The following is a 27,178-nucleotide window of genomic DNA, read 5'->3' on the forward strand; positions in this document are numbered from 1 at the left end:
GTAAATAGAAATTTCTGACAGTTCAAAATAAAACAGGCCTCGTCATAGGTAACGTGGTTACTGCTTTAACATATGGATGGAACATGAATATTAAGCAAGATAGCTATTATATAAGCATTAGGCTTGGGCAGACAATTTGGATAGGTTTGCCATATGATTGCATGCTTTTCTATTGTAAGAGACTGCAATATAAGTAAAATTTATATTTTGATTAAATCAACTAAATTGCGAGAAAATATAAAAGACTAATTAATATTTTCTAATGTTTTAGAGGGCAGAAATGTTTCAATTTCATAGGACTGAAAATATACATACTCTGTAATTAAGTTGTGCAGTAGGGTTATGAATCACCCAAGTGCAGAGTGTTAAGGTAAATAAACATCAAAATGATCAAGGTTCAAATCTCAACATTTACATACAAATTTGCATATTACTTTTTACCTGAAAATTTGTTCAATGTACATAAGTGATAATTTAATGCCTTCAAGTTGGCAATTAAAATATATATATCAATATAATGATAATGTTACAATACTGATGATATTGATCCAACTGACCATTAAAGAAAGAAATATATATTTTATCACTTCATTTCCTAATCATGCACCTTTTAAATGGAAGAGCAAATGGATAACAAATTACGGATGATAATCTAAGGAAGAGAATAATGTAAGGAAGCTAAGCATAATGGCCAGTGTGAGTTTTCCGTATATGAATCAACTGCTATTGACAGTGACAGAAAACACAAACTCTTCTGCCCCTCCTCTCAACACAGCCTATGGTAAATATCTTGATAAATGTGCAAATCCCCATAGCTGCCAAAAAAATATCAACCAAGGGATCATAAGTTTACACCATACATAATATAAGTTATATATTCATACAGAAATAAATATCATATGCATTTAATGCTCCTCTCTAGATAAGTTCTAGCATTAGGCGCGCTTTTGAATTCTTACCCTCAATCAACAAAACCATTGCTTGATTTTCTCTAGGTTTTGATGGAAGAAAAAATTGCATTGCACTTTCAATAGTTGAATAATAATTACATGTAGATTTAGTTTCTGACTTGCAAACTTTCACAAAATATAAATTCAACTCGATGGGAAAACTTAATGTGGAGTAAGAATGAAAGCAAGAAGAAATAAGATTGCTTTGCATTTATGTTATCATCAAATTTAGCACTTGCATCAAGAAATTGAATCATTGGTATGTCCTGAAACATTGTTAGTAACTTTCATTTAAGTCGTCTACTTGCTTTAGTTAGTAACTTCCTATTCTGTCTATAGTACTCGAACATTTCCATGATGGAAAGATCCTTTGTAATCACTTATATAAGGAGTATTCTTGTCCAGTGTTTAGAACAATAATCAATTATCATCTCATGGTATCAGAGCCATAGGTTAGTTTTTGGTGAATTTTAAGTTTGTGAATTCAATGCCTAGAGTTTATTTCCAGAGTTATTTGCAACGATCTTCTAAGAAAAATAGTGAGATAATCTAGAAATTTCATCAAGATTTTAAGAAGATAGTTTACTAACTTTTTAATAAAATCAACTTATTTCCCTGCTTCTTGTCAAGGGTTTCCAATGTTCATGTATATAAGTTTTTTTTTTTTTTGATTTTACCAGCTAACACTTTAGAAAATCATGTACATTTATCATTGTTTGCGCCCACACAAACATGGTTTCTCTAGACTCACAGTATCGTGTTTCTCCTAAAACTGCATCATGCGTTTTCCAGAAGATCACGGAAGTGTTTTTCCAGTGTGTGCGACCTTCAGGAAAGGGTTTCACTCTCTTCTCAAGCCAGACAACCTTTTTTCTGCTTTTTTCTAAGACCTGCCGATCCCATTTGTGTTCCCCCAAGGAATCCTACACATGGCAAGTCTGTTTTTACTGCAATTTTGTTCCTGCATATTTTAATGCGTGACAAACATTTTTGGGCTGTGACTGCATCTAGGAGTTTTCTCAAACTTGTAATGGCTGTGTGTTTTTTGTGCAATGTGGCTTCTTCAGACCGATTTTTGGAAAATTTAGGAGTTCTTTTGCAATCAAGTGTTTTGGTAGACTTTTTTTCCCAAAAATTATGGTTTTTGTTTGTCTGTATTTTTGGTGATTTTCTAAAACAAAAATCGCAGGTTTCTTAAGTTGCCAAGTTCTTCCCTAGAAGCACATGGTCCTGGTCTGATCTGGTCTGGATTCGGTCTGGCCCAAATACAACTAAGGTCCCGCATTTGGCCTCTGGGTTCACTATGAAGGCTCCAGGGCGAACTTTGAAGTATTTGCAGAGACTTTTGACATCAGTAGCCAAACCCAGGCAGAATTTGACCAAGTTTTTGTTGGAGATTATAGTTGCGATAGAGATCTTTATCTCTGATTTTATGAGATAAAAATATGTTTGTTATGACCGTTATGGTCATCTTCACTTGAAAGAGATATTTGTGATTATCTTTAAGTTATTATTATGTAAAAATACATGTGTCATACGTCATGCAAAGAGGTATGCGTATGTAATGTTTAATATGTGGAAATATGAAGGGTCTTATTTTTGGGACTTAAAGAGACCTTCGTGTGAAAGATCAAGAGTGTTATGCAATCTATTTATGTGATTACTTGCTATATTGTAAATTGATCAAGTGAAAGCTTTGTACTCGAACACTTTTATTATCAATAAAAGAGATATTTTGCTGGTTTGCCTGGGTTTTTCCCTTCAATTGGAATAATATTCCCAGGATAAATGTATTGAGTCTTTTGTGTATTGTTTATGCTCTTTTCTTGTTGTTTATCTTTATTTCTGGGCAAAACTTAACATGGTATTAGAGCGGTGAATAGCAAGGAAGAAGAGCATCAAGGAAGACCACAAAAAAATTTGTGGAGGCCATAAGCTCACATGCATTAAGGACCATAGCAACACTTCTCAACTCATTTACAAGAGGTAAGTGTTATACTTTGTAGATTGTGTTGATTTTATTTTCTATGTTAACGTATTGTTCATTGTTTGTTAAATTTTGAGTTTTAATTAGTAAATCTTGAATGTTTTTTATTAAATTGCACAAGTAGAATAATTGCAAAATGCAAAGTAGCAAACCCTACAATGTTTTTAGAAGAATTTTACAAATATGTACTTACAATTTTTGCAAAAACATGTAGGGTTTGCTGAATTTTTTTTTATAGTTTAACTTTATAGCTTTGTAAGATTTTGAATTTCCTAATTGCAGTAGCCTTTACTTTCATTTTTCACAATGCCTCCAAAGAATCTGGCTTAGAAATATACTAAAGATTTTCTTGGCAGAAAAACTCGACAAGTTTAGCAGCCAGGTAAAACAATGTTGTTGACATACCTAGGCATGATATTACTGTCTTGCCAAGACAAAATGTTTTTGTTATGTCCTCTTAGAGATACATGAACAAGAAAAGTTAACTAGGAAGAGGCAACTTGATGACTTAAGAGCTATTGGTTCCCATACTCCCGCATGCGCATTTGCAAGTTGTGTTGGAGAGGATTCTACTAGGCTTCTCTTTTGTCCTAGTGCTAGTGCTTTTGCTTCTAATAGTGGCACTATTACATTTTGTTTGTAATATCCCCGTTATAAAATAGATTATTAATCAAACTATTGTTAATGGGCTGATTGATTTAATATATCTCGGACCTATTTTTGTTTTGTTTCCGTAATTTGTGTTGTCATTGGCTATCTTCGTACACCCTCCAAAAGTTTTCCCTGACGGGTATTTAAGCACAGCTTGTAGGTAGTCTTGGGGTATGCAATTTGGATTATTTCTTTGTACTGTGAATTTTTGTTGGGATTCTCTGTTGTTCGCCATTTTAGAAGTGAAAGATCTTCCCTACTTGCGTTGTTTGGTTTTAGTGGGATTCAACCCTCACCCTATTCCGTTGCATGTAATACTCGCTCGGATCTGGCAAGTCGGAGCATCATCATAATGCGAATATTCATTGTGTTTAGTTTGATCTACTCTCTTGTCCTGTGTATTTCCATTTATTGTTTATTTGCATTAAATCTCGCTATTTGTTCACACTATCTTTTGGTCTGCAATATGTCTTCATGCATCTACGGATTCCTGCCATCCATTTCTAGTCACCACCATACACCGTACAACCTCCCATTCCGGCAACACACTTCACATCATCCTATTCGACACCCCTATACTGTACCCACCATACGGCCACCTAGATTGACCATACAACCTCCTGCCACTCCCCATAGCTATCTATCCTCTATATGGAAAATCCACCGTACAATCCCTTCCACTCACCTCCGTACGACCCCCTCTCAAATTACAATTGTACGGCCATCACATCTCACGTACGGACTCTTCCGTACCATTCCTGCCAATTCTTCCACCGTTCGGCCTACTTAGTACACCTTCCAGCACCGTACAAATCCCACTTGGAAGACCTACGAACGACAATTTTCTCTAGGTGGGTTGTAAGACTATCACGTTTCTAGGACGAAACATTACATTGTTCTAGAGTACGGAAGTCAAGATTGAATAGTTATTTTGTGCCACACATTACTCCTAGCGCACAACCCTCACTTGAGAGCATGGGTTGGAACAATGAGGTTCATGATGCTGCCAAAAAACAAATTTGCAAATTTTGGTACTTTTGCAACATTTGATTTGTTGCAGCCAAACAATTCTTTTTTATTTGTTTGCTTTAAGTTTGAAGTTAAATTTTTCAATTTATAGTTTGAATTTGAAACTTTGCAGTTGAAGTCTACTTTGTCTAATCATAGATTCATAATGATTTATCACCTAATCATAGATTCATAATGATTTATCATCTAATCACAATCTATTTGTGACAGGTCTCCTTATTGGCAAGGCATGATATATGTCGTAACTATTTGTGGTGCAGAGTTTAAAGCCCCTACTGATGCTGACTTGATTGGCCCACTCTTAGATGAAATGGTTGAGGCTATGAAACTTGAGCTAGAGGACTACCAAAAGTCATGGACCCAGAAGGGTTCACCATTGTTACAGATGGTTGGAAGGATAGCAGGAATAGAACACTCCTAAATTTTCTTGTTCCCTATGGAGGTGATTGAGCATTCTACTTTCCTACATGCATTGTGATTGAATAAATTAAATTTTGATTTGTTGATTGATCCATGATAATTAATTATTTTGCTCTATTTTAATTTTGTACGATCCACCATGTCCTTCAAACTTTAAATTTAATAAAAATATCCTTGATAATTAATAATTTATTTCCTCTAAACTTAAGGGTTTGCTCCTATCAAGGAGGCCTCGTTGGGTTCCAGAAAGGGGTTGCTGCTATCAAAGACAACTCTCTGGTTTCTAGAAAGGTTTATATTTTTTCCCTCAAAAATTAAGGGTTTTCTCCTATCACGGAGGGCTCTCTTGTTTCTAGAAAAGTTTTAACATTTTCCCTTAACAAACAATGTTTTGTATGCTGATCTGTCTTGAATTTTGTCTCAGCTGTCTATTTGGGTTTTCAATTTTATCCTCAAAAATTGTTGAAAGGTGATTAGATTTCTTATAGATTTGACTATGAATGTCTTTTGTATATTTAGAACATAATAATTATTAGTAATGTCTGCCCTTTATATTTTAAGTTACAAAAAAGGGCAAGGCATTTATTGACTTTGATACCTCTCTTGGTTGTTCAGTTTAGTATAAGTATTTTTTCAAAAGGCACAAAGCCAAAAGGCATGTCATGAGAGGACATGTCTCATGTCCGCTCATGACATGACTGTTGAGATAAACAATTATTAACCTTATACTAATCAGTTTAGTTAATGCTTAACCAAACATGATTAATATTAAGTCGCTGATCTGTATAAAGATAAATAGATCATCTGCTCAATCCTATTATGACTTAATGTGGATGCATCTGATCATTACCTGATCGATATTATGCAAGAGATCTTCACTCAATCACCAAGAGATAATATAATCTGTAAGTACATATTTCTGCATACTTAGTTTGGTATGAATAGTTTTGATTGAATGCAAGGATAATTGCTTATGTGAATTCAAGACATGAATGATTAATTTAATTTAGCACAAGTACTATGCAAGTGTGTATGTATGCATGTAAAGCAGTTCACATAGTAAATTGATATACATACATACATGCACATATGCATACAATCATCATAATCAGTTATCCTTGAATCTGACCAAAGCTATTATATATCAACAAAAATCATTTCTGGATTTCGTAAATTGCAAAGTTGTGTGGGATGCCTTTTTTGGGTTTTTACCTTTTTTGTCAAAAAAAATGATGACTTGTAGTCTTGGGTTTGGTTATTTAAAATTGTTTCCTCAAAGATCATGGTTTTTTGCAATATGTTTTGGGGAGACGTACTCTTCTGCAAAACTTCAAAGGGTTTGCCAATTTTTCATCAATCATGGCAGTTGTTCTTGGTGTGTCTCTAGCTACAAGTGGCAACTCTGTCATCCAACATCTAGTTGATCTTTTTGTGATAATTTTTTGTCAAAAGATTTTTCGATTCTAGGAGGGTTATTAACAAACTCATCTTAGTGGTAAAGTCAGTGGTGGGTTCTTGTCTTTTTGTTGTAGAGCATTTTGAAGAAAGGGGCAACATTCACTGTTTTTCTAGACAAGTTTTAGCTACACTTGGTCATTAACATTCTGTAAATCTAGGGAGGGTTTGGAGGGTTTCAGCAATAGCAGAATATTCTGAAGAATTTATGACCACAAAACATGTACAATCTTTTGCAAGGTAGTTAAACGATGACCATTAAGGGAGGGTATTAAAATATTGTAATATTTTTTTGGTGGTTTTTATAGATAGTCTTTAGTTCATTAGGTAGGCTTCTATTTTTGTCTCTAGTTCACAATTGTCTCATAATAAATACATTGTCTTCATAAATTTAGATAAGGAGCTTTCATCTTCTTTATTTAATACAACGTCGATTTACCATGACAGAAGCTAGTATGCCTTTGAGTAATTCTTTTTGTAAAGAAGAAAGTGCTGCACCCACTCCCACTTGAAGTAAAGGAAAGGGAAAGAATACTAAAAACGAAATAAATGTTGCTGATTTGTTTAATTTGCAAGCAAATGAGGTGGTTGAATCATCTATTGGCAGGTTTCTTTTATGCTAGTGTTATACCTTTCTATGTCTCACGTTCCTCATATTTTAAACAAATGTGCAAAGATATCTATTCTAATGGTTCCTCATTTGTACCCCCTAGGGAAACACGTTACAAAACTACGCACAAGCATTCTTCATAGAGAGCACTCAAAAGTGGGAATTTTAATGGGGGATATGAGACATACATGGTTGAAGGATGGCTGCTCCATCATCATGGATGGGTGGGCCAATATCCAACATCAGCCACTCATCAACCTTATTGTCACTAGCACAATGAGCTCTTATTTTCTTAGAGCTATAGATTGTTCAAGGAAAAGGAAGGATGCAACCTTCCAATTTGGAATTTGGAAAGATGCTCTAGAAGAGGTTGAACCTGTTAATGTTGTGCAAGTAGTCATCGATTAAGCACAGGTTTGTAAGTTGGATTGATGGTAGAGGATGATTATAAGAACATTTTTTGGACCCCTTGTTGCGTACATGCATTGAGCAACACCTTGAAGGACATTGGGAATATTGATTAGATAAAGGAAATGGTGTTTGAGGCTAGAGATGTACAAATGTTTATTTGCAACCATCACGGATTTCTCGCATTTCTTCAGGACATTTTCCAAGAAGGAATACCTCAAGGTCGTGGACAGTAGATATGTTAGCTACTTTAGTATGCTGGAGGGGATACTTGAGGTTCAGGAGAGCCTACAGTCCATGGTTGTCAATGCAAAGTGGAGTAAATGGAAGGAGTCCAGCACATCAGAGGGAAGAAGTGTGAGGCAAATAGTCCTTGATGATGGGTAGTGGTCCACATTGAGGTAAGAAAATTGTTATGGTTGATTTAATAAAATTATTTCTGAGTTTGGCATTTGCTTATTTTATTATTTAAGAATTAAAAATTTTAAACTTTAAGATCTTTTCAACTTGTAACTTGCTTGCACTTGCAAATAAATTTGCTCCTTCATTGACCCTACAGTGCAAGTCATTAGACATGTTGATACTGACTATGCTAGCCTTGAAAAGATTTATGAGACTTTTGATAGCATGCTTGGGTAGATCAAGAAAACTGTTCATAGCAAGGACCCTACTTTGCCATTTTATGAGGAGAATCTTAGGACCATTGTGATGCAACAGTGGAACATTGTGAACACCCTACTTTGCATGGAGGCCTAATCTCTCAATCCAAAATGATATGCAACGAGACTTAGGAGAGTGCCTCCATATGGCGATGAGGAGATGAGAACTGAAATCTCAAGTTTTCAATTTAAATTTCAAATAGCAAAGTAGATCTCTTATGATTATCTCTCCATTTAGACTTAACATCATTTAATATATTTTTCTATTATGTTCAACTCAAGTGAAGGAGGGCCTCTTTAAGGCCCTTCATAATCTGTACAATGCAAATGATGCTACTAAACTTCACAGCCGGTGGCCTGCATTGGCCAATCTTCGTGGTGTAGCCTTTGGTAGATGAAAGGCAAGGACGGATAGAGCTATATTAGCTCAAAGTAACCCTATTGGATGGTGGTTGTGGCATGGTATTGAAGTACCTAAGCTGAAAATACTTGTCATTTATCTTCTTTTAGACAGGAATTGGTCCACATATAGCTTCATCTAATCAATCAAGAACAATCTTACCTTTAGATTATTGGAGAAGTTAGTGGCCATTCACAGTGCATTGCGACTACAGGATCAACAAAGTATTTAGCATCATCAGACTCCAACTTTACGTTTGGATGTCAATCCCAAGGATGCTATGCAAGTTGAGGGTTTCTTGGGGTTCTATTAGACAAGGAAGACCCTCAACTTACTAGTGCCTTAAAGGCTAACTCTAATGATGATTTGGATTTAGATTCCTACACCTACCATGTGTTGTTTATGGATAGCCATATATTTGCAGATACATTGTAAATTTTGAATTATGAATAGTTGATTATGGAGATCCACTTCTATGTCAATGTTTACTATTTAGTTGTAATGTCCCTTGGTGGGGTTGCCTGGATTTGTTTAATTTCTTATGATTTGACTACAACAAACCTCTTTTAATATAGCTTGTGCACAATCATTTTGTTAGATATAAATGTTAAGCAGGCATTGAATATTGTATGCCAGTATATATCTTAGTTATTTGAAGCAACCTTTTGTAGTAATAAGTACTAATGTAATGATCCTCAAATGGTCTCCTTCTCAAATTTAATCCATCTCCACCACTAAAGATTATATCTATGCACTTGGAATTCAGATCAAGGGATCCAAGTGATTCTGTAGTGTTGTGAACCTATCATAGTAGGTCGCCTTTCTAAATTATTGCTGGAATAGATGCAATGAATAGCCAAAAATATTGATCCTAGAATTTTCATCTTCAGTATAATCTTCTAATTCTCGTGGTTGGTGGTCTACGGTTTCATTCTGCAGTAATATAATTTCTATCGTAAGTTTGAGATTACTCTCTTGCAACAATACTGATATAACTGGCAATGACAGTATGCTCTTCCAGTGATGATATTGTTTCCATTATTATATCCTTTAAAACATTTGCCCCCAAATTATAATATCGATTTGATTACAACATGATCTTGCATCTGTAATGTTTGTAATTATTTATTATAAGACAGCTCTTGTAAGCCAATGCTGGATATTTCTATCTGAGATTCTCCAGTGATATTCAACGATTAGTGACTATAGAATATTGATCCTTGGTATGGATTCATAACTGATATCAAATGATCGATACTGGTACCTTTACTAATCATAACTGGTAACTTAGACGATCATAAGCTTATCACTTTGATATGATGTAAATATCTAATCTATTTTCATAGGGTCAATGAAATATACTCCTCCATTCGATACTTAATTGCCATTGGTACTATGCACACCTGTTTTATATCTCTTTCATGATCTATTCTTGAATGGTCACATCCTTAGAATTTAATAGATATGTTTTAATTAAGTAAGTTTACATCTAAAACTTATCTAGTTATAATATATATTACATTTAATTATAATTTATCTAATTTCATATTTAATTTTATAGTTATTATTTATATTAATATTCTGATATGGTTATTTATTATCTCTTTTCATAGATGGGATATTACATTAGATTATATAATATTATTAACAATGTTTTCTTTCATCATAACAATAATAATTTGGATGATAATATATTATAGGGTATTATTATTTTAATCAACATAATAATTATTAAAGTTATTATTATGTTTTCTAATCTTTATTAAAATCCATCTTAGAAATGGGGACATTACATTAGTATTTTAGTTAGACTTCTCGTTATGTCATTTCATGCATGAAACTTGGAGCCTTTGGGCATTTTTGCTACATGCACGCCATATTTTTATAATGAAAGTATTTGAATTTTGTTTATTTTCAGTAGATTGAGCTTCTAAAATGTCTATGGTTAACGCTTTTCAATTTTATGATAAGCATTTTTGAAATCTCTCTATATAAAAATTCTCCTATTTTTTTTATTGTCATCCCTCGTCGTCCCCTAAAACTTGACCCTAAACCATAGTACCTGTACCAAAAACACATACCCATCCCCTAAAATATCCGCGTCCCCAAATACTCTGTGAAGCTAGATAATATGAGTACAAAGCCTAATTCATTGAGTTGGAAATTGAGTTGTATGAAAAGACTGCAAAGCATGCCTAAAAGTGCATCTGGATCTCTTTTAGATGCAACCAATCTATTAAGTAAATGTAGCATGATTGATTTAGCAACGTGTTGCAGCCTATGAAAATCATGATTTAGTTCAAAAACATGACACCCACCTTTTGGGTTAAGTAGTGAATCATAGAAACTACATAAAAAATCATATGTCCCAAAAGGCAATGTGGGATGTAGCTCTCGAGAAGGTTTGGACCACATGTCAAGTTTACGTATCTTCTTTCAAGGTACTAGGTGCTAAAGTTTGAGCATTCATTTCAAATGGTTGAGTCTATGGAAAGGATAGTCAACCTTCAACTTTTGTTGCCTATTGTGAGGATGTGAAGGTCTAAAAATTGTTTGATCTTGTCACTCAAGATGCCTTCTTTCAACGAGATGTATATACCTTCACCAATTTCCCTCACTTTCCACTCTATCTCTTGAGGACTATTTACTTATTGAGGATGATAAAGATGTTGGTCCTAATCCATCACGACTTCATGCACAATCATTGCCTCGATGAGCTCACACTACTCTTGAAGACGTCACACCTTCGATTGGTGATCCTATAAATTCTCACTACATGTTCATAAAAAATAAATTTCTTCCTTTATAGCCATTCTCTTTCACATGATCCTCAAAGCTTTTCAAATGCTACAATTATTTCAAAGTGGGATATTGTTATGGCAAAGTAGTATTCTTCTTTGATAAAAAAATATACATGGGATCTTGTGCCTCTTCCTGAGGGAAGAAGATTGGTTCGTTGTGTGTTTACAAAAACAAGTTCATTGACAAGTGCAAGGCACATCTTGTGGCATAGTGTTTTTCAAAAATAGAGATAATTGATTAATCTAAGACCTCTACTCCTATTGCTAAAATAGATTCCATTTTTTTTTTGTAATTTATCTTGCTACATCATAAAGATGGTCAATTTATCAAATCGATTTAAAAAGTGTCGTTTGGCGATCTCCACAAAGAGATCTATATCGATCAAACTCTTGTGCAAGATTATTCACTTGTTTGCAAATTTTGTTATTCATTCCATTATCTCAAACAAGCCCCTCGAGCTTAGTATGAGATGGACAATTTCCAGCTTGCTTCTAGTTTCTTGTGCTGCTATTTTGATCTGGTAATTTACAACAAGGCATCAAGAGGATCTTTTAATACTTCCTTTGTACGTAGATCCTAATGGAGTAATTCAATGTGAGCAATCTAAATCAATGTGAGAAAAGATCACTAATGGACTAATGGATATTTTCATTAGATAACTTACAAAGGGCGAGTATAGAGAAAAAATTATTGCCAACTAAGAGGTCCTTTGGCTTCACTAGTTGCTAAAGGATTTGGATTTCCTCTTGATCACTCCACTACTCTTTGGTGTGATAATTAGAGTACCACACACAATTCACAAAACACATAGAACATCAATAGAGTAAGCATATTGAGATCCACATGCACTTAATAACTCATTCAAGATGGTGTTCTCAACATGGAGTGTTTACCTATTGAGGAGAAGGTTGTGGATATCTTCACAAAACCTTTGGCATCATTCCACTATCTTCACTTGCAATGGAGGATAAAGCTCTTACAGGAGCATCTTGAGTCCTCCTTCCTTCACATCTTATTTTCATGTTTTTCTCTTTTGGGAAGTAGTTTTTCCTACAAGTTTTATGCTTTTCTTTGTTTGTGAAATCTCTTTTCGTACATGAGTTTTCATCAAGCCTATTACGAAGTAATTGGAAAATATTTGTTTGTTATTAACAGTGATCAAGAGATCAATTTATACAAGATACTGAACAATGTTTCCTTAACAAACAATCGTAAAGAATATAAACATTCCTTTCTAGAAACAAAAAACTAAATATTAGAAACACTCTAATATTTATTGAAGATTACAATAGATAACCATTAGATACTAAACAGAGATAATGGAAACTATCTATTATCGTAATACCCTCCCTTAATGGTTAATCTATCCAGAGCACGAAGCTGTCAAAAAGCGTAAAAGGCATATTCTGTTTGCTCAAGGTGCTCCGCACTATTCATTGTAGGCTGCTAACTAGATTGCTTGGATAAGGCAGTTAAGCGCTTCCAACATTCAACCTTCGTGTGCCCATACTTGTGGCAATAGTTGCATTGAATGTTCTTTTCCCAAAGCCATCTAAAGTTGGAGCAGAGGACCTTTGTTGAGAAGACTGTTGTGAACCAAAACCACCTTATCGCTACTGTGATATTCAAAGATGTTTAGCATCCGTTGTTTCCACATGCCATAATGGTGACTGTTGAACTTCTGAATTCCCTCTAGCAAAATATTAGTCAGAGATGCCATAGCAGGTTTTTCAATGAAAAAGCATGAAAATCTGCTAAGGCACATTCTTCAAGGTAAAAAATGGAAGACCCAAAAAATTTGAAGGATGGCCCAAAAGAGAGCTCAAAAAACCCAGATAGAATATGTTGTTGGTTTCTGGATCCCTTGGCTCGAAAATTGATGCACAATAAATGAGGTACCCATAAAAAATAGACAACCTAATCGAGATCTCAAAAAACCCACCAAGAATATATAAAAAATTGATCTGGTACAGAAGATCAGGGTTTTGAACAAAAACGGCCCTGCTGCAAAAAAATACCAAAAATGGCAAAAATGTGCAGAAAAAACATATGGAACTGGACAGAAATGGGTTGCAAAACCGAACCAGAAGTCGGCAAATTCAGATCTCTCAGAATGGAAACCCTAGTTGGATTATAGAGAGAGTTGGAAGCAAATATGCATGTAAAATAATTTTGAATATTAAAGATAGATAATTTCAACCAAGAAATCATAGTTATTTTTGAAAAAATTTAGAGTATTGGCTCTGATACCATATTATGAACTAATTGAAAAATATTTGTTAGTTATTAATAGTGATCAAGAGATCAATTTATACAAGAGACTGAACAATGTTTCCTTGAGAAACAATCGTAAAGAATAGAAACATTATATTCTAGAAATAAAAAAACAAAATATTAGAAAGATTCTAATATTTATAGAAGATTACAATAGATAACCATTAGATACTAAACAGAGATAATAAAAACTATCTATTATCGTAATAAAGCCATGATGTCAAGACCCATCTTTATTTGTTTTTTGTTTTTTTTTTCTTTCCTCTCTTATTCAAGGGGGAGTGTTGCTGTGAATGGCTTTATTCCCTAACCAATTTCTCCTCTAGGTCCTTTCCATTCCTAGTTGGATAAAACTTAAATTTAATTAAGACATTTACTTTTTGCATTTTATGTCATATAATTATAACACTTGTCACAGTTGCATGTCCTATCTCTAACCCTTGCATAGATACACAAAGGTTCTCTATGTACAACTTGTTCTACCAATATTGGCAAAATAAATTTTCCTTCATTTCTTATTAGTTACCTCCTGTGTGGAAGTTTATTTGGTGTTGCAGAAGATTCTTGCTCCTATTGAGTCTTTTGGTGACTTCAACATTGTCTAAGGACTTTTTCCATGAAACAAGCAACAACAGCCATAAAATTTCCGTAGTCCATAGTCATTCTTAAAATTTGAATTTAACTGTGTCAGGATTCTTACAACCAACATTTTAGATCAGAGAAAATGCTTGCTATGAGGATGGAGAGCTTGGAATGAAGAAAGGCAAGAAGTATATGAAAAAGTAAAATGGGGTAACCACAATATAAAGTAATTATAATATTTTAACTTTTCCTTTTTGCTCCTACTTTCTTTAACTATTTGTGCCCTTTAAATTTATCAGCTTTGGAATAATTTATTATATAGTTCTCCTCACTTTCTATTGTGGTATCTGAATGACTTAACTTATTTTCACTTCCACTTTCAATGCACTTCAACAAGGTTTGATCGAAGTCTAATCAGTTGATCAAAAAAGGATTTGTCCACATAATAACTACAGCATCTAATAATAAAATCTTATCTTTAAACTCTCATAACTCCTATGTGTGTTTAAATGAAAACCCTCGGTTATCAAAAACAGTGTCCATTTTATAGTACTTATAATCAACACATCATAAAACTAGCATTTGCATTTTCTATATTCAGCTAAAGGCTATCTGCTTATAGACCTATAATAATAAGCCTTGCCCTTCTAATTATAAGAATGTTTCCTAGAGTAGCTTTTATTCTCCACTAGCTTCAAAAGGTAAACTTGTGGTTATACGATTACAAGACAAATGCAATCAGCATTCCTATCAATTGTTGAAAATGGAAACAGATAACATTTTGTCACACTTCAACATTGTCATATCAACCTTAACAAAATGATGAAAAACCAAATATATTAACACCATAACAGGCAGAATAAAAGTCTCAATTCCTACCTTGCAAAATGCATGCAATTATGTTGGACCTCCCTTAGGGATGTTTTTTTCCAGGTCACATTAAATCGGACTAGAGCTTATTAGATTATGAAAATGAGAAAGTATTGAACAAGTTTTACTCACCTCAACATTCCTGAGAGAGAACTCTGGAGTATGTGCCAAGCATGAATTGCCAAATGTGTCACAAGGTCCACTTGTTCCATTCAACCTTCACATCAAAAAAAATATCAACCCACTTCCCATTATACAAAATATCAAATTGTAAGAGGAACCTTAACAACAAGAATGACTTTGGAGTTTGGACATCTGTTGACAGTGCAGGGATTTCATAATCGATCAGAAATGATGGCTCAAATAAACTTAATAGCCCATTCTGTATGACAACTCACTGCTAACTCCATAAAGAGAATCAAGATAGTGGCTTACAAGTCTCCATCCATGCATAAGGCAAAATTGCCACCTCCTCCAAGCGCCAATAAATCATTCATACACAAGATGAAGTATCTATTTGCCCCTGCCAAATGCAATTAATGTTATATTTATGCCTAGTCTAAAGTAGTTTTAAACATTTTCAGGCCACTCCAAAAAAATGCTCTCAGTCCCAACCATATCATAAATTAAAATAAGGTTTCCTAAAAACAAGCCATATCTATATTGGATATTGTCCCACTATTGATACTCATATATGTTTCCATGCAACTTAGAAATTAATAACTAATGAGAAAATCTCAACTATAAGCATGTCACCAAGAGACATACAGGTAACAGTATAGGAGATGGGTACAGGTATCCGTACACGTAGGTAAATTCCCAATGACAAGAAATGAAAGGGTACTGGGAGATGTATTATATTATGTTAAAAATTAAATGTCTATAGAAAATTCACAACAATCTCTATACAATATCTAAGCAAATTCAAAAATTTGTAAACTGCCTGGCAAGAAAACAAACACTTCAGAATACATGAACTAGATGTAAAAGAAATTAAGGAAATATTGATATTTATAACGAGTCTTATCTGTCAAGTAGAATTTGGTATCATTTTGTCAAAGAATCCTCTTTATGTCCTGGATATCTATGAGAAAGAAGCTGATGCATTCTATGTACATTTCCTATTCATTAATGAAAGAAACCTTATATACTTCTGTTCCCCATACATACTAAAGAATTGGCTATTTTTGAGAGTAATTGTATTGAAAATGATTGAAACTAAAGTGCTTCAGGAACTCATTTTATCTCCCCTGTCTGCAGACTGGATAGAAAGTGCATAGAATGCTTTGCCCGGCCGATTGTTGAATTGTACTTCCCATATGGAGGGTTTAGTATTGGCCATATCATCCATGGACCAAACTCCCGGACAATGTGACCATGTTTCCAGTTCTTTGCATATGGTTGTACTACATCTCTGTTGGGTTTTTCTTCGTATGTGTATCTTACAATATTCACTACAAATATCACCTCATCCACGTTAAAAGCATGACAACTGAACCTGATAACTAAAAAGTTAGGTTTGCCTGTATACAAATGTGTTCATATCAGGTCCTCGTTCTATTCTGTTATGTATGAACAAACACCTTGGATACACTCCCAAAACAGTCCCTTGGTTATCCCTGAGAGAAAACAAAAACCTTAAAAAATCTGACAGAATTTTCAATATTTTCTTTCCTTAATAGTAAAAGGCATTAAGCCTATATTATATTAATATAATAAGATTTACATAGTTTTTGAAAATAGATGAAAAGGCTCTGAGAAGCCCAAATTTTCTCCCTGCATACAAAATTGCTGCCTGCGAAAACTAACTTAGCCAACTGAAAACTTAATGCTACTAACCTTAATTAGAACCCATTAAATTTAAAGTAGTGGTTCCAAATACTAATCAAAATGACTAACTAGAGAAGGGTATGTAAATCGCTTGATACAACCATATAAAATACCTAAAAAATCAGTGTTGCATAGTATGCCATTAGGTTCCAAAATTCTCCCCAAGCCATTCGACCTACCAAAACAGAGGAGCATGAAATTCACAAATTGAAATTTTAAGTGCCACTGCAACCCATGTCACATAGCCCAAAATGCAGAAGCCTCCAAACCTGATGCCCAGTAGAAACTACTATATTCCACCATCATAACAACTGCCGAGTGAGTAGAAAAAATTGGAAACAAGGTTTGTTCTTCCATTCTAGTAACAGGAGACTGATTTCCACCAACTCTATCAGCGGAATCTTGTGCATTCACAGTATCAATATCTGCCTCAATACCCTGAATAGCATCTGCTTAAGATCTGCAACCTCAGAAGCATGAATGTGTGGAACCATAGGGATGTGTTCATGTTGGAAGAGCAACATAAATAATGAAGAAACTTTCACCCAACTTCGATTGACCAAAGCCATTCCCAAAATCCCCCTATCCCTGTGTAGGGCACGCCGTATGATTCTAATCCTTTTAATATTTTACTATGTTAAATGGAAATGCATTTCATGTCCCTAGGGAACTTGTTTCTGCCCCTGGAATATTTCAGGGTCAATGGAACAGAAAGGAAACATCCCCTAGCTGTCCCCGATTTTAAAAAGCAATAGGAAACTGTAGGAAACTTCCCCTGACATTTGGGGACCGCAATACATTCATAAAACATCCCAAAACAAAAAAAAAAAAAGGTTATCTCTGAAATTTTTGGATAATTTTTGGCACTAAAAATTTATTTTAAAAACACTTATTTAAAAAAAAAAATTGCCAAATTGACAATGTGGGGGCCCACAAGGTTCAAATTTGAGCCCACATGATAAAATTTGAGATTAAATATGCTAATTTTTTTATGTAATAAATCATTAATATTACAGCATATTAAAATTATAAATCTAATATTTAATTATTATTTTTTATATTCATCATAATAAACATATGATAAAAATTCTGAATAAAAATGTATCATAATTATAAATTTAATTCCATAGATTTTAAATATTTAATTATTACAATAAAAAACAATTCAAGTAATATTGTATGTGTGTATATAAAAACTTAAAGACCATTGAATTAAAAATTTAAACATGCATTGGATGATCCATTTCTACCAGAGGGAGATAGTGACTTAAATGATTTTGAGCCTTCGGTATTTGATAGCTAGAATGAGTCTTAGTTTCATAGGTTGTGCTTGTAGCCTGTTATATTTTGATGTTTGACACTTCTGGATACATGTTTGAGACATTTTGATTTGGATTTTATTTATTGATAGACAATGATTTTGATGTTTGAGACTATTGTTATGATGATGGTATACTGATTTATGCTGCAACTATTATCATTTATGTTGTTATACTACTATTCTAACTCATGAATCGGTGATTTATTTGCATATTGTCTTGTTAATAATCCATTATTGTGTAATGTCCCCTTCCAATTAGCATTTTGTTTTGACAGGGATTGACCTATTATTGCACCCTTGAAGGCCTAAAGGAGTTAAGAAGACGGGCATCTATGCAGTACCTTGGAAATTAACTCTCATTTGATTTTATATAATTGTGCATGATTAAATATAATTTCATTATTGCACTTTATATTGTAATTTTATATCATAATAAGAGCAACTAATTATTATATTGGAAAGGGTAATCTTCTAGAAAGTGGAGTTGAATAATATATTATTTCTTCTCTAAGGGCTGGATCAAAAGAGTAAATAGAGGTGAGAGACTCGTTATTGATAACCCAGTTTTGACAATTGTTGCTATGTTCTTTGGTGGAGCCAAAAGTTTCTACAGTTTTTCCATTGGTCTTTGGGAAAATTCACTCCCATTGATTCACATAACTGAGGGGGTGAGAGATCCTCAGAAGGTTTGCAATAGAGAGAGATATATTTCAGTTCTTCTCATTGGAACACATTGAGTTGTGTTGAAGCAGCATATATGGAAGAATAACATGTGGGTATATTCCAGATTCATGGTCTTTTGGTACCATCTTACATCTGCTCTTGGAGATTAACCAGACCTACTGAGAACCACATTTTTGATAATTACTCCTCATTGCAAGAACAGATTTTTGTGGGCATTTGATCATTCAATTTCTATCAAGTTAATCATTTTCATCACAAATTTGGGGGAGAAGACCTTTGCATTTATTTTGTTTTGCATCTACAAATCTAGGGCTGTGTGCAGCAAAAAGCAGGGGAGTCGTTTTTGCATAAAAAGGCTCAGAAAAATCCAAGAAAAATCAGACATCTTCAGTAGATATCCCTCTACAATTCAGCATTGATAAATCAGGTTTCTGACCATTCATTGTTAATAGAATAGTCATTTTCTGAGGTACTGTGTTGCAGAAAATTAATGGCAGCCATTAGAGTTCAGCAAGAACTTAGATATTGTATCAATAAATGTGTTTATCAATCACTAAGGGTCTAACATAAAAATCAGAATTTATTTGTAGCAGTATATACATCAGATTTCGTATTTTCTGAGTCATGTATGACACATGTTTGACAAAATGCCAATTTCCTTTATGATGCAAATTTGATTGTGTTTGGCTTATCATATGTTATATACTCGGCTTGCAAATAGTTTATGGTAGATTTCAGATTGTATCCAACTTGTTTGACAATATTCATTGAGTAGAAAAAATCATCTTTCTTCATCATTTAGCAAGGGATATTACAGTGGTGCAGAGCTTTGATCCTGCCATCTTGGAGGGTTGAAGTTTTCATATGCAACCAGAACAGCAAGGTCATTCTAGGTACTACAGTGAAAAGGAGAACAGAACAAGAGGAAAATCAGTTTGATAACATACCATTAAAAGGCATGGGTGATAGGGGAGGAGAAGAATCAACATGAAATGGTGGAAAAAACAATGAAGACATTGAAGCAAGAGAATTCTTTAGGTACATTACAGTGAGGCAACAAGAAGTGGCTGAATCTCTATGACCACTTACTACCATGATTTAGCAAATGTGCCCACAAATAAGACAAAACCATGCACCTAACGACAACAGAAGCATTGTACAGAGAGCTCCCACCCGTATCATTGATAGGCCTATAAGCCTATCTTTCTAAGGAGTAAACCTGAGGAAGAAAATGTTGAAGAAGGTGAGCCAGCATTTGCTGATAGCTTATGGCAGCAAATGATGAGTGGGAATTGTTGACACCATAGGCTTGGGAATGCGTAAGCTTTGAAAGACTTGTAAGTCAAAGGAGAGAGCATTACAAAGCAAGAAGAGATTGGAGGTCAAGAGGCCAAAACAAAGACCTCAAGCAAGCCACCAGTAAGCTCACACTACCCATGTTTGATGGCGGCAGAAAGGTTACAATTCAGTCTTAGGTTCACAAGCTAGAAACCTCCTTGAATCTTCGACCTATGGTAGAGGACGATGCAACTAAATATGTCACTTTACACTTAGAAGGTGTAGCACATGAATGGTGGTATCATGGGATGGTCACACTCCAACACAATTGCATCACTTCTTGTTAGGAGTTCGTGGATAGGTTGATTGAGCACTTTGATAGGAAGGACCCTAAAACATAATTTTGGGGCTCAGCTCAAACAAATTGGGAACTTGGAGTATGTTATTGGCAACTTTCAGAAATTATCAGTCATGATTCCCAACACACTGGAGAGGTAGTTAGGGATGTTGTTCACTATAGGCCTATTGGAACCTCTAAAAGGTTGGATAAAAGCTTTTGACCCCCAACACAACAAAAAAACCATGAAAAAGGCTAGGAGCATGGAACTTGCAGCCCCATAGAACAGGTTTTCAGCTGAGGGATCATCTTCCTATAAAGACAATAAAACATTTCCCAACAAAGAGGAAAAGGAAGACCCAAAAGGAAAATTAGCATTTCCACTTGATCGAGAGACACTTAATGATCTTGAGTAAGGAGAAATTGTGCTTCTACTACAAAGGGTCATATGATTCAAATCATGATTGTTCATTGAGGACTAAGGGGAAGGCTAACTAAGTTATGTGGTCTTTTTATGAGGACTCAAAGTTTGAGCAGCATACAAATAGCAAGGAACCTGAATCAGAGAAGCCCGAGCGTGAAGGAGATGTGGATACAGAAGTCAAACTTAAGGAAGCACATCTAACTAGCATAAAACATGAGGGTTCTTTTAGGATGTGCGGAGTCCTTGTTGGGCAAAGGTTCATTACCTTGCTTGATACGGGTGTCACACATGATTTTATTGATGCTAGGTTAGTTGAGAGCCATGGTATATGCACTAAGGGCTTCAGAGGAATTAGAGTGTTGCTGATGGTTACACTCTCAAGTGCAACAAGATGATCTCAAATCTTCCCATACGGTTAAACAACTTTAAGGCAAATTTTAATGTGGTGAACATGGGAGACATAGATATGGTTTTGGGAATGACATGGCTTTGTGACATTGGCGAGTTTTTCCTCAATCTAGATGCAAAGACACGTGTGTTAAAATCCCTCCGAAACACCAGTTGTAGGTCTAAATCTTTCAGGAGGATGGAGTGGCTCATTCAACATGGCACAATTGAGTGGGCAGTTGAATGTGTGTTGATGCCAACACAAGAAGAACAACATAAACCACTTTACCATCCAAACAAACAAGAGTTGCGGATTAAGCACACTAAGGTGTTTAGTGATATTCTACCAAGTCATCCTCTAGATAGAGGGATTGAGCATATCATCGAGATGGAGATGAGTGCTAATCCTGTAATAGCCACTCCCTACAAGCATCTGAAGCAGCTCAAGTAAGAGATAGAAATAAAAGATCAAGGAGTTGCTTTATATGGGACACATTAGACCAAGTCAATCCCCATTTGCTTCATCTGTGGTCTTGGTCAAGAAGGATGATACCTTACAAACGTGCATTGACTAAAGGTTGTTGAACAAGAAGACTATCAAAAATAGGTACCCTAACCCTAGGATTAGCGAGCTAATAGATGAATTATATGGTGCCCAATTTTCTCCAAGATTGATTTGACGCCAACGTATCATCAGATTCGTGTTAGGGAGTAGGATATTGAGAATACAACATTTTTTTTGTCATTGTTGGCACTTTGAGTTTTTGGTTATGCCATTTGGGCTAACCAATGCACTTGCTAGTTGCTACATTCCACTCTACAATAAACATGGTGTTCCATTCACAATTGAGGCAGTTTGTGCTAGTCTTCTTTGAGACATATTGGTGTAGAACAAAATATAGGAGCATATTGCACATCTTGATAGAGTTGTGGGTATCGTTGTCAAGGAGTCTTTGTATGTTAAGGAATCCAAGTGTGACTTGCGCATAAACGAGTTGTTGTACTTAGACTGCACCATCACTATCGAGGAAGTGCGTATGGATCTTGAATTGGTTAGGGCAATCATTGAGTGGCCTGCTCCTGAGAATCTTACACAGCTTAGATGGATTTTAAGATTTTGTGGTTTCTACCACATATTTGTTAATGAGTATTCACGACATGCAACTTCACTCATAAATATGACCAAGAAAGGAGCTCTTGTTTAGAAACTTGAGGCACATGAATGCTTAAACGAGATGTTCAAGTGATTTATGAATAATTGCCCAGTACTTGCATTGTTGAATTTCACAAAACCTTTTGAGTTGCATTGTAACGCTTCAGGAGAGGGGACAAAAGCTCTGATACAGCACAAGCATCTGATTGTTTTTAAAAGTCGAAAGCACAGAGGACAAGAAAAGAGTTACAACATTTATGTAAGGAAATGTTGGCCATTATGCAGGCATTGGCCAAGTTCAGGAAGTACTTAGTGGGTAGCAAGTCCATGTTAAAAAATATCATAACAACTTGAGACATGTCCTAGGGCAACGAGATCTTAATGAGCATCAACAGAAATAGGTGGGTAACCTAGAGTCCTATGACTATGACATTTGTTTTGTCAAAGGAATGCAAAATGTTGTTGTTGATGCTTTATCTCCCTCTCTAAATTTGAGCTCCATAGCCAAGGTTTCAGAAAGAGTTGGAGGCATTTGATTATAGCAGAATATGCTAAGGACTCTTGGGCTTCAAGCATTATTGAGGAATCCATTCAGGATGGTCAATACTCAGTTGTGAATGATCTTATTATTTACAAAAGGGAATCTTTTTTACTCAACAACCAAAGGTGAAGAACATGGTGTAGAGATTTGCTTAACGTCCTTGGTACTTCAAAAGCTACAAAAGATTTGGGAGAGGATCATTTGGATGGGGTTGAAATCAAATGTTTTTTGATATGTCAAAGAGTGTTTTGTTTGCCAAGAGAATAAACAAGACCACACATACCCTGGAAGCTTGCTTCAGCCTCTTCTAATTCCTGATAGGAAGTAGGAATGCATATGTATGGATTTCATTACAAGCTTGCCTAAAGTCTAGGGTAGAGATTGCATTTATGTGGTGACTAGTCATTTGACTAAGGATGCTCATTTCGTTCCAATCACTACTACATATTCAGCCACACATGTAGCAAAATTAATTTTCCGTAAGAAATTCCAATTACATGGTTTGCCTTGTAGCATTATTAGTCACAGAGACAGTTAATTTATGAGTCATTTTTGGAAAGAGCTCTTTAGAGTTTGTAGAACCGAGCTCACTCCGAGTACTAGTTATCACCCACATACAGATGGTTAGACAGAGATAGTTAACAAATGGGTGGACAGATATCTCAAGAACTACATTGCAAGGCAGCAAAAGGTTTGGGTTAACTGGATATACCTTTGTGAGTATTGATACAATACCACTTATCATCTTTCTATTCAAATGACACCATTCAGGCCTTATGGTTATGAGACACCTAATTCACCTGACTTGCTAATGAGTAACAATAGAGTGCCTGAAGCTCGAGATTTGTTGTCGGAGAATCAGGATATTATGAGGGTTCTTCGAGAAAACATCCAAAAGGAACAAAATCAGAAGAGAGTTGAGTGCTCTTTTGAGGTTGGGGATATGGTGTATTTGATGTTGCAGCCTTAAAGACAATCTACTCTCAAGAAGAGTGGTGCAGAGAAGCTCAAGCCACGATATTATGGACCTTTTATGATCATTAAGCATGTGGGTGAGGTGGCTTATGAGCTAGAGTTGTCAGCAAGTAGTAGAGTACATAATGTTTTTCATGTATCACGCCTCAAGAAGACGTTAGGACATCATATGATCCCTTCCACTACTTTACCACACTTGGATGATGAGGGTAAGTTGATATTAATGCCTAAGGCTATTTTGGATTCTAGGAAGAAGCTAAGAAGAGTGAGGATGCTACTTGGGAAAAGTGAGGAGATTTTGCAACATCCAGAGTTGAGATTGCTTTGGCACAAGCAATTTCAGGGAGGGTAGACTATAATATCCCCATCTCACTCGCATTTTGTTTTGACAGGGATTGGCCAATTATTGGACCCTCATAGGCCAAAAGGAGTTGAAAACAGGGTCGTATGTGTAGTTGCCTTGACTCTCATTTGATTTTATATAACTGTGCATGATTAAATCTAATTTCATTATTGCATTTAATATTTAAATTTTATATTATAAAAAGAGCAACTAATTATTATATTGGAAAGGTGAATCTTCTAAAAAGTGGAATTAAATAATATATTATTTCTTCTAGGAGTGGACAAAAAGAATAAATAGAAGTGAGAGCCTCATTGTTGATCATCCGGTTTTGACATTGTTCGCTATGATCTTTAGTGGAGCCAAGGGTTTCCGCAGTTTTTCCATTGGTCTTTGAGAACATTCAATCCCATTGATTCACATAACTCAGGGGGGAGACATCCTCCAAAGGGTCGCAATTGAGAGGGAGGAGTATTTCAGTTCTCATTGAAGCATATCAAGTCATGTTGCAGCAGCATATACGGAAGAATAACATGAGGGCATGCTTCAGATTCATACTATTTTAATACACATTTTGCATCTGTTCTTGGAGAGGCAACTTGTTTGTAGGTATTTTGGAGGTGATTGGAGGTGTTTCAGAGGTGTATATCAGTTCAGACATGGAGGTCAACCAGACCAAATGAGAACCACATTTTTGCTCATTGCTCCTCATTGCAAGATCAGATTTTTGTGGGCATTTCATCATTCAATTTTCTATCAGCAAGCTAATTGTTTTCATCACAAATTGGAGCGGAAGACTGCTGCATTTATTTTGTTTTTCATCTGCAAATCTAGGGCTAGAGGTGGAAAAAAGGATAAGGGTCGTTTTGCATTAAAAAGCTCACAAATATCCAAGAAGAATCAGACATCTTCGGTAGACATCCCTCTAAAATTCAACATTGATAAATCAGGTCTTTGAGCATTCATTGTTAGTAGAATAGTCAGTTTCTAAGGTACTGTGTTGCAGAAAATAAATGGCATCCACTAGAGTTTGGTAATAACTTGGATATTACATCAATAAATTTGTTTGTCAATCACTAAGGGTCTGAAATAAAAATCAGAATTCATTTGCAGCAGTATATACTTAAAACGTTGTATTTTCTGAGTCATGTATGGCAAGTGTTCGACAAAATGTCAATTTTCTATACAATGCAAATTTGATTGTGTTTGGCTTATCATATATTATATATTTGGTTTGTGGTACATTCCAAGTTCTATGCAGCTTGTTTGACAATATTCCTTTAGTAGAAAAAATCATCTTTCTTTGTCATTTAGCAAGGGATATTACACGATGACATATCTATCTTAATAGATTTTTAAAAATTCCTAAGTTGCTGGATTCATCCCCTGTTGCTTGGATTCGGGTCTGGGTCCAGATTCGCCCACGGGTCTGCTGCGGGTCCGGGCTAGGTCCTTAGTTTGGACTTTGGGTTCGCCCGGGTCCTTGTTGGAGCGAACCTAGATGAACCCACAGCAAACCCAAGAGGACCTGGGGCTAAAACAACTTTAAAGAGTTTTTTTTTGTTTTTTTTCTTATGTACCTCTAAAAGGAACTTAATAAAAGATATTTCACTCATCTAATCTCTTACGTTGAGGAGGAGGAGGATGATATAGCAGCATATGGGACTAGTGGAACCAGTTTGGATTCCAATGATGAGGATCTAGATATAGCTGCAGTTGGGGATGAAGCCATTGATCCCTCATTTTATGATGATCCATTTGACCCTTGAAGGGCATTTGATACAATGATTATTGATAAACTACTAAACACTTGTCATCTATCATGATGTTTCAAACTTTATTATTTGATGAACTAGTCTATGTTTTGCAATTTAGTAATTCAATGTATAATTTTCTTTACAATCATGATGATCAATTAATGAATGAGTATTTAATGTTTATCGTTGACATTTGGCATTGATCAATGATCAAGCAACAATTATTCATACTGTGAAATGACTATGTTTTGCAACTATGCATGTTTCTCTTGTGTTATATATGTGTGTGTGTGTACATATATACACACTCACGAACCCACCCATGAACCCAAATGGGAAAAAAAAAAAATTGCCCGAACCCATGAACCCGAAACTCGAACCCGAATCCGTCCCCAAACCCGAATCGGCAACTTAGAAAAATTCACACACACACATATATTTTGTATAATATCATCCCTTGTCGTCCCCTATTTTTGGCTCCCTAGGAAACATCTCAAAAATGCATCTCCTAGCCTCCCCATCCCTAAAACGTCATGGAACATAGATATTTTATATACCAGAATCCTAATTATATATTAAAGCAATGAAGAAAGTTACATTTTTATAATTTTATTTTAAAGAGCTTATAGAGTTTTTTAAAGCTGTACCCAAGCCTTAAAAACATGGCTTTCAGAAGTCATGAATTGTTGCACACAAGCCCAACCCTGATCAACAACTTGACAGATAATAGAAGCATCTTCTACTTGGCCATAAGTGTTCCTCACTACAGCACAAAATCCCTTCAAAGCCTCTCCATCATTATATGGAGACCCATTCTCAATGATTTTTTATATCTTGCCACTTCATTTTAAAGCTTAGTTTCAAGATTCGCTCATTTGGGATGCAGTTTTTGATGCACTCTAAAGTGAATGTGGGCACAGATCTAGCCCAAGCCCATAGGGAACGTAGCATCTCCCTATGGAATGCTTGGCTATGCGCATCATGAAGCCCACAAGGAGCATAGCATCTCTCTGTGGATGCTCAGCAATGCTTTGAGATGCGCATCAACGGG

At 35.2% G+C, this 27,178-nt stretch overlaps 1 protein-coding gene across 3 annotated transcripts in view; it reads right to left on the reverse strand.

The window, feature by feature from the left end:
- Positions 1 to 410: 410 nt before the first annotated feature.
- Positions 411 to 27,178, reverse strand: part of LOC149529562 (uncharacterized) — a 98,648-nt gene continuing 71,880 nt past the window's right edge. For all 3 annotated transcript variants that reach the window (XM_089811648.1, XM_089811651.1, XM_089811650.1), the window contains 3 exons: positions 15,533 to 15,620; positions 15,230 to 15,314; positions 411 to 815 (listed from right to left, as the gene is read on the reverse strand). In XM_089811648.1, the coding sequence (XP_089667774.1) occupies positions 777 to 815; positions 15,230 to 15,314; positions 15,533 to 15,620 (212 nt within the window). In that variant the 3' untranslated portion in view covers positions 411 to 776. The remainder of the gene's footprint in view (positions 816 to 15,229; positions 15,315 to 15,532; positions 15,621 to 27,178) is intronic.

This window comes from Cupressus sempervirens, chromosome 11 (assembly GCF_028749045.1).
Source record: "Cupressus sempervirens isolate cs-2001-9-10 chromosome 11, ASM2874904v1, whole genome shotgun sequence".
In the NCBI taxonomy this organism is placed as follows: domain Eukaryota; kingdom Viridiplantae; phylum Streptophyta; class Pinopsida; order Cupressales; family Cupressaceae; genus Cupressus; species Cupressus sempervirens.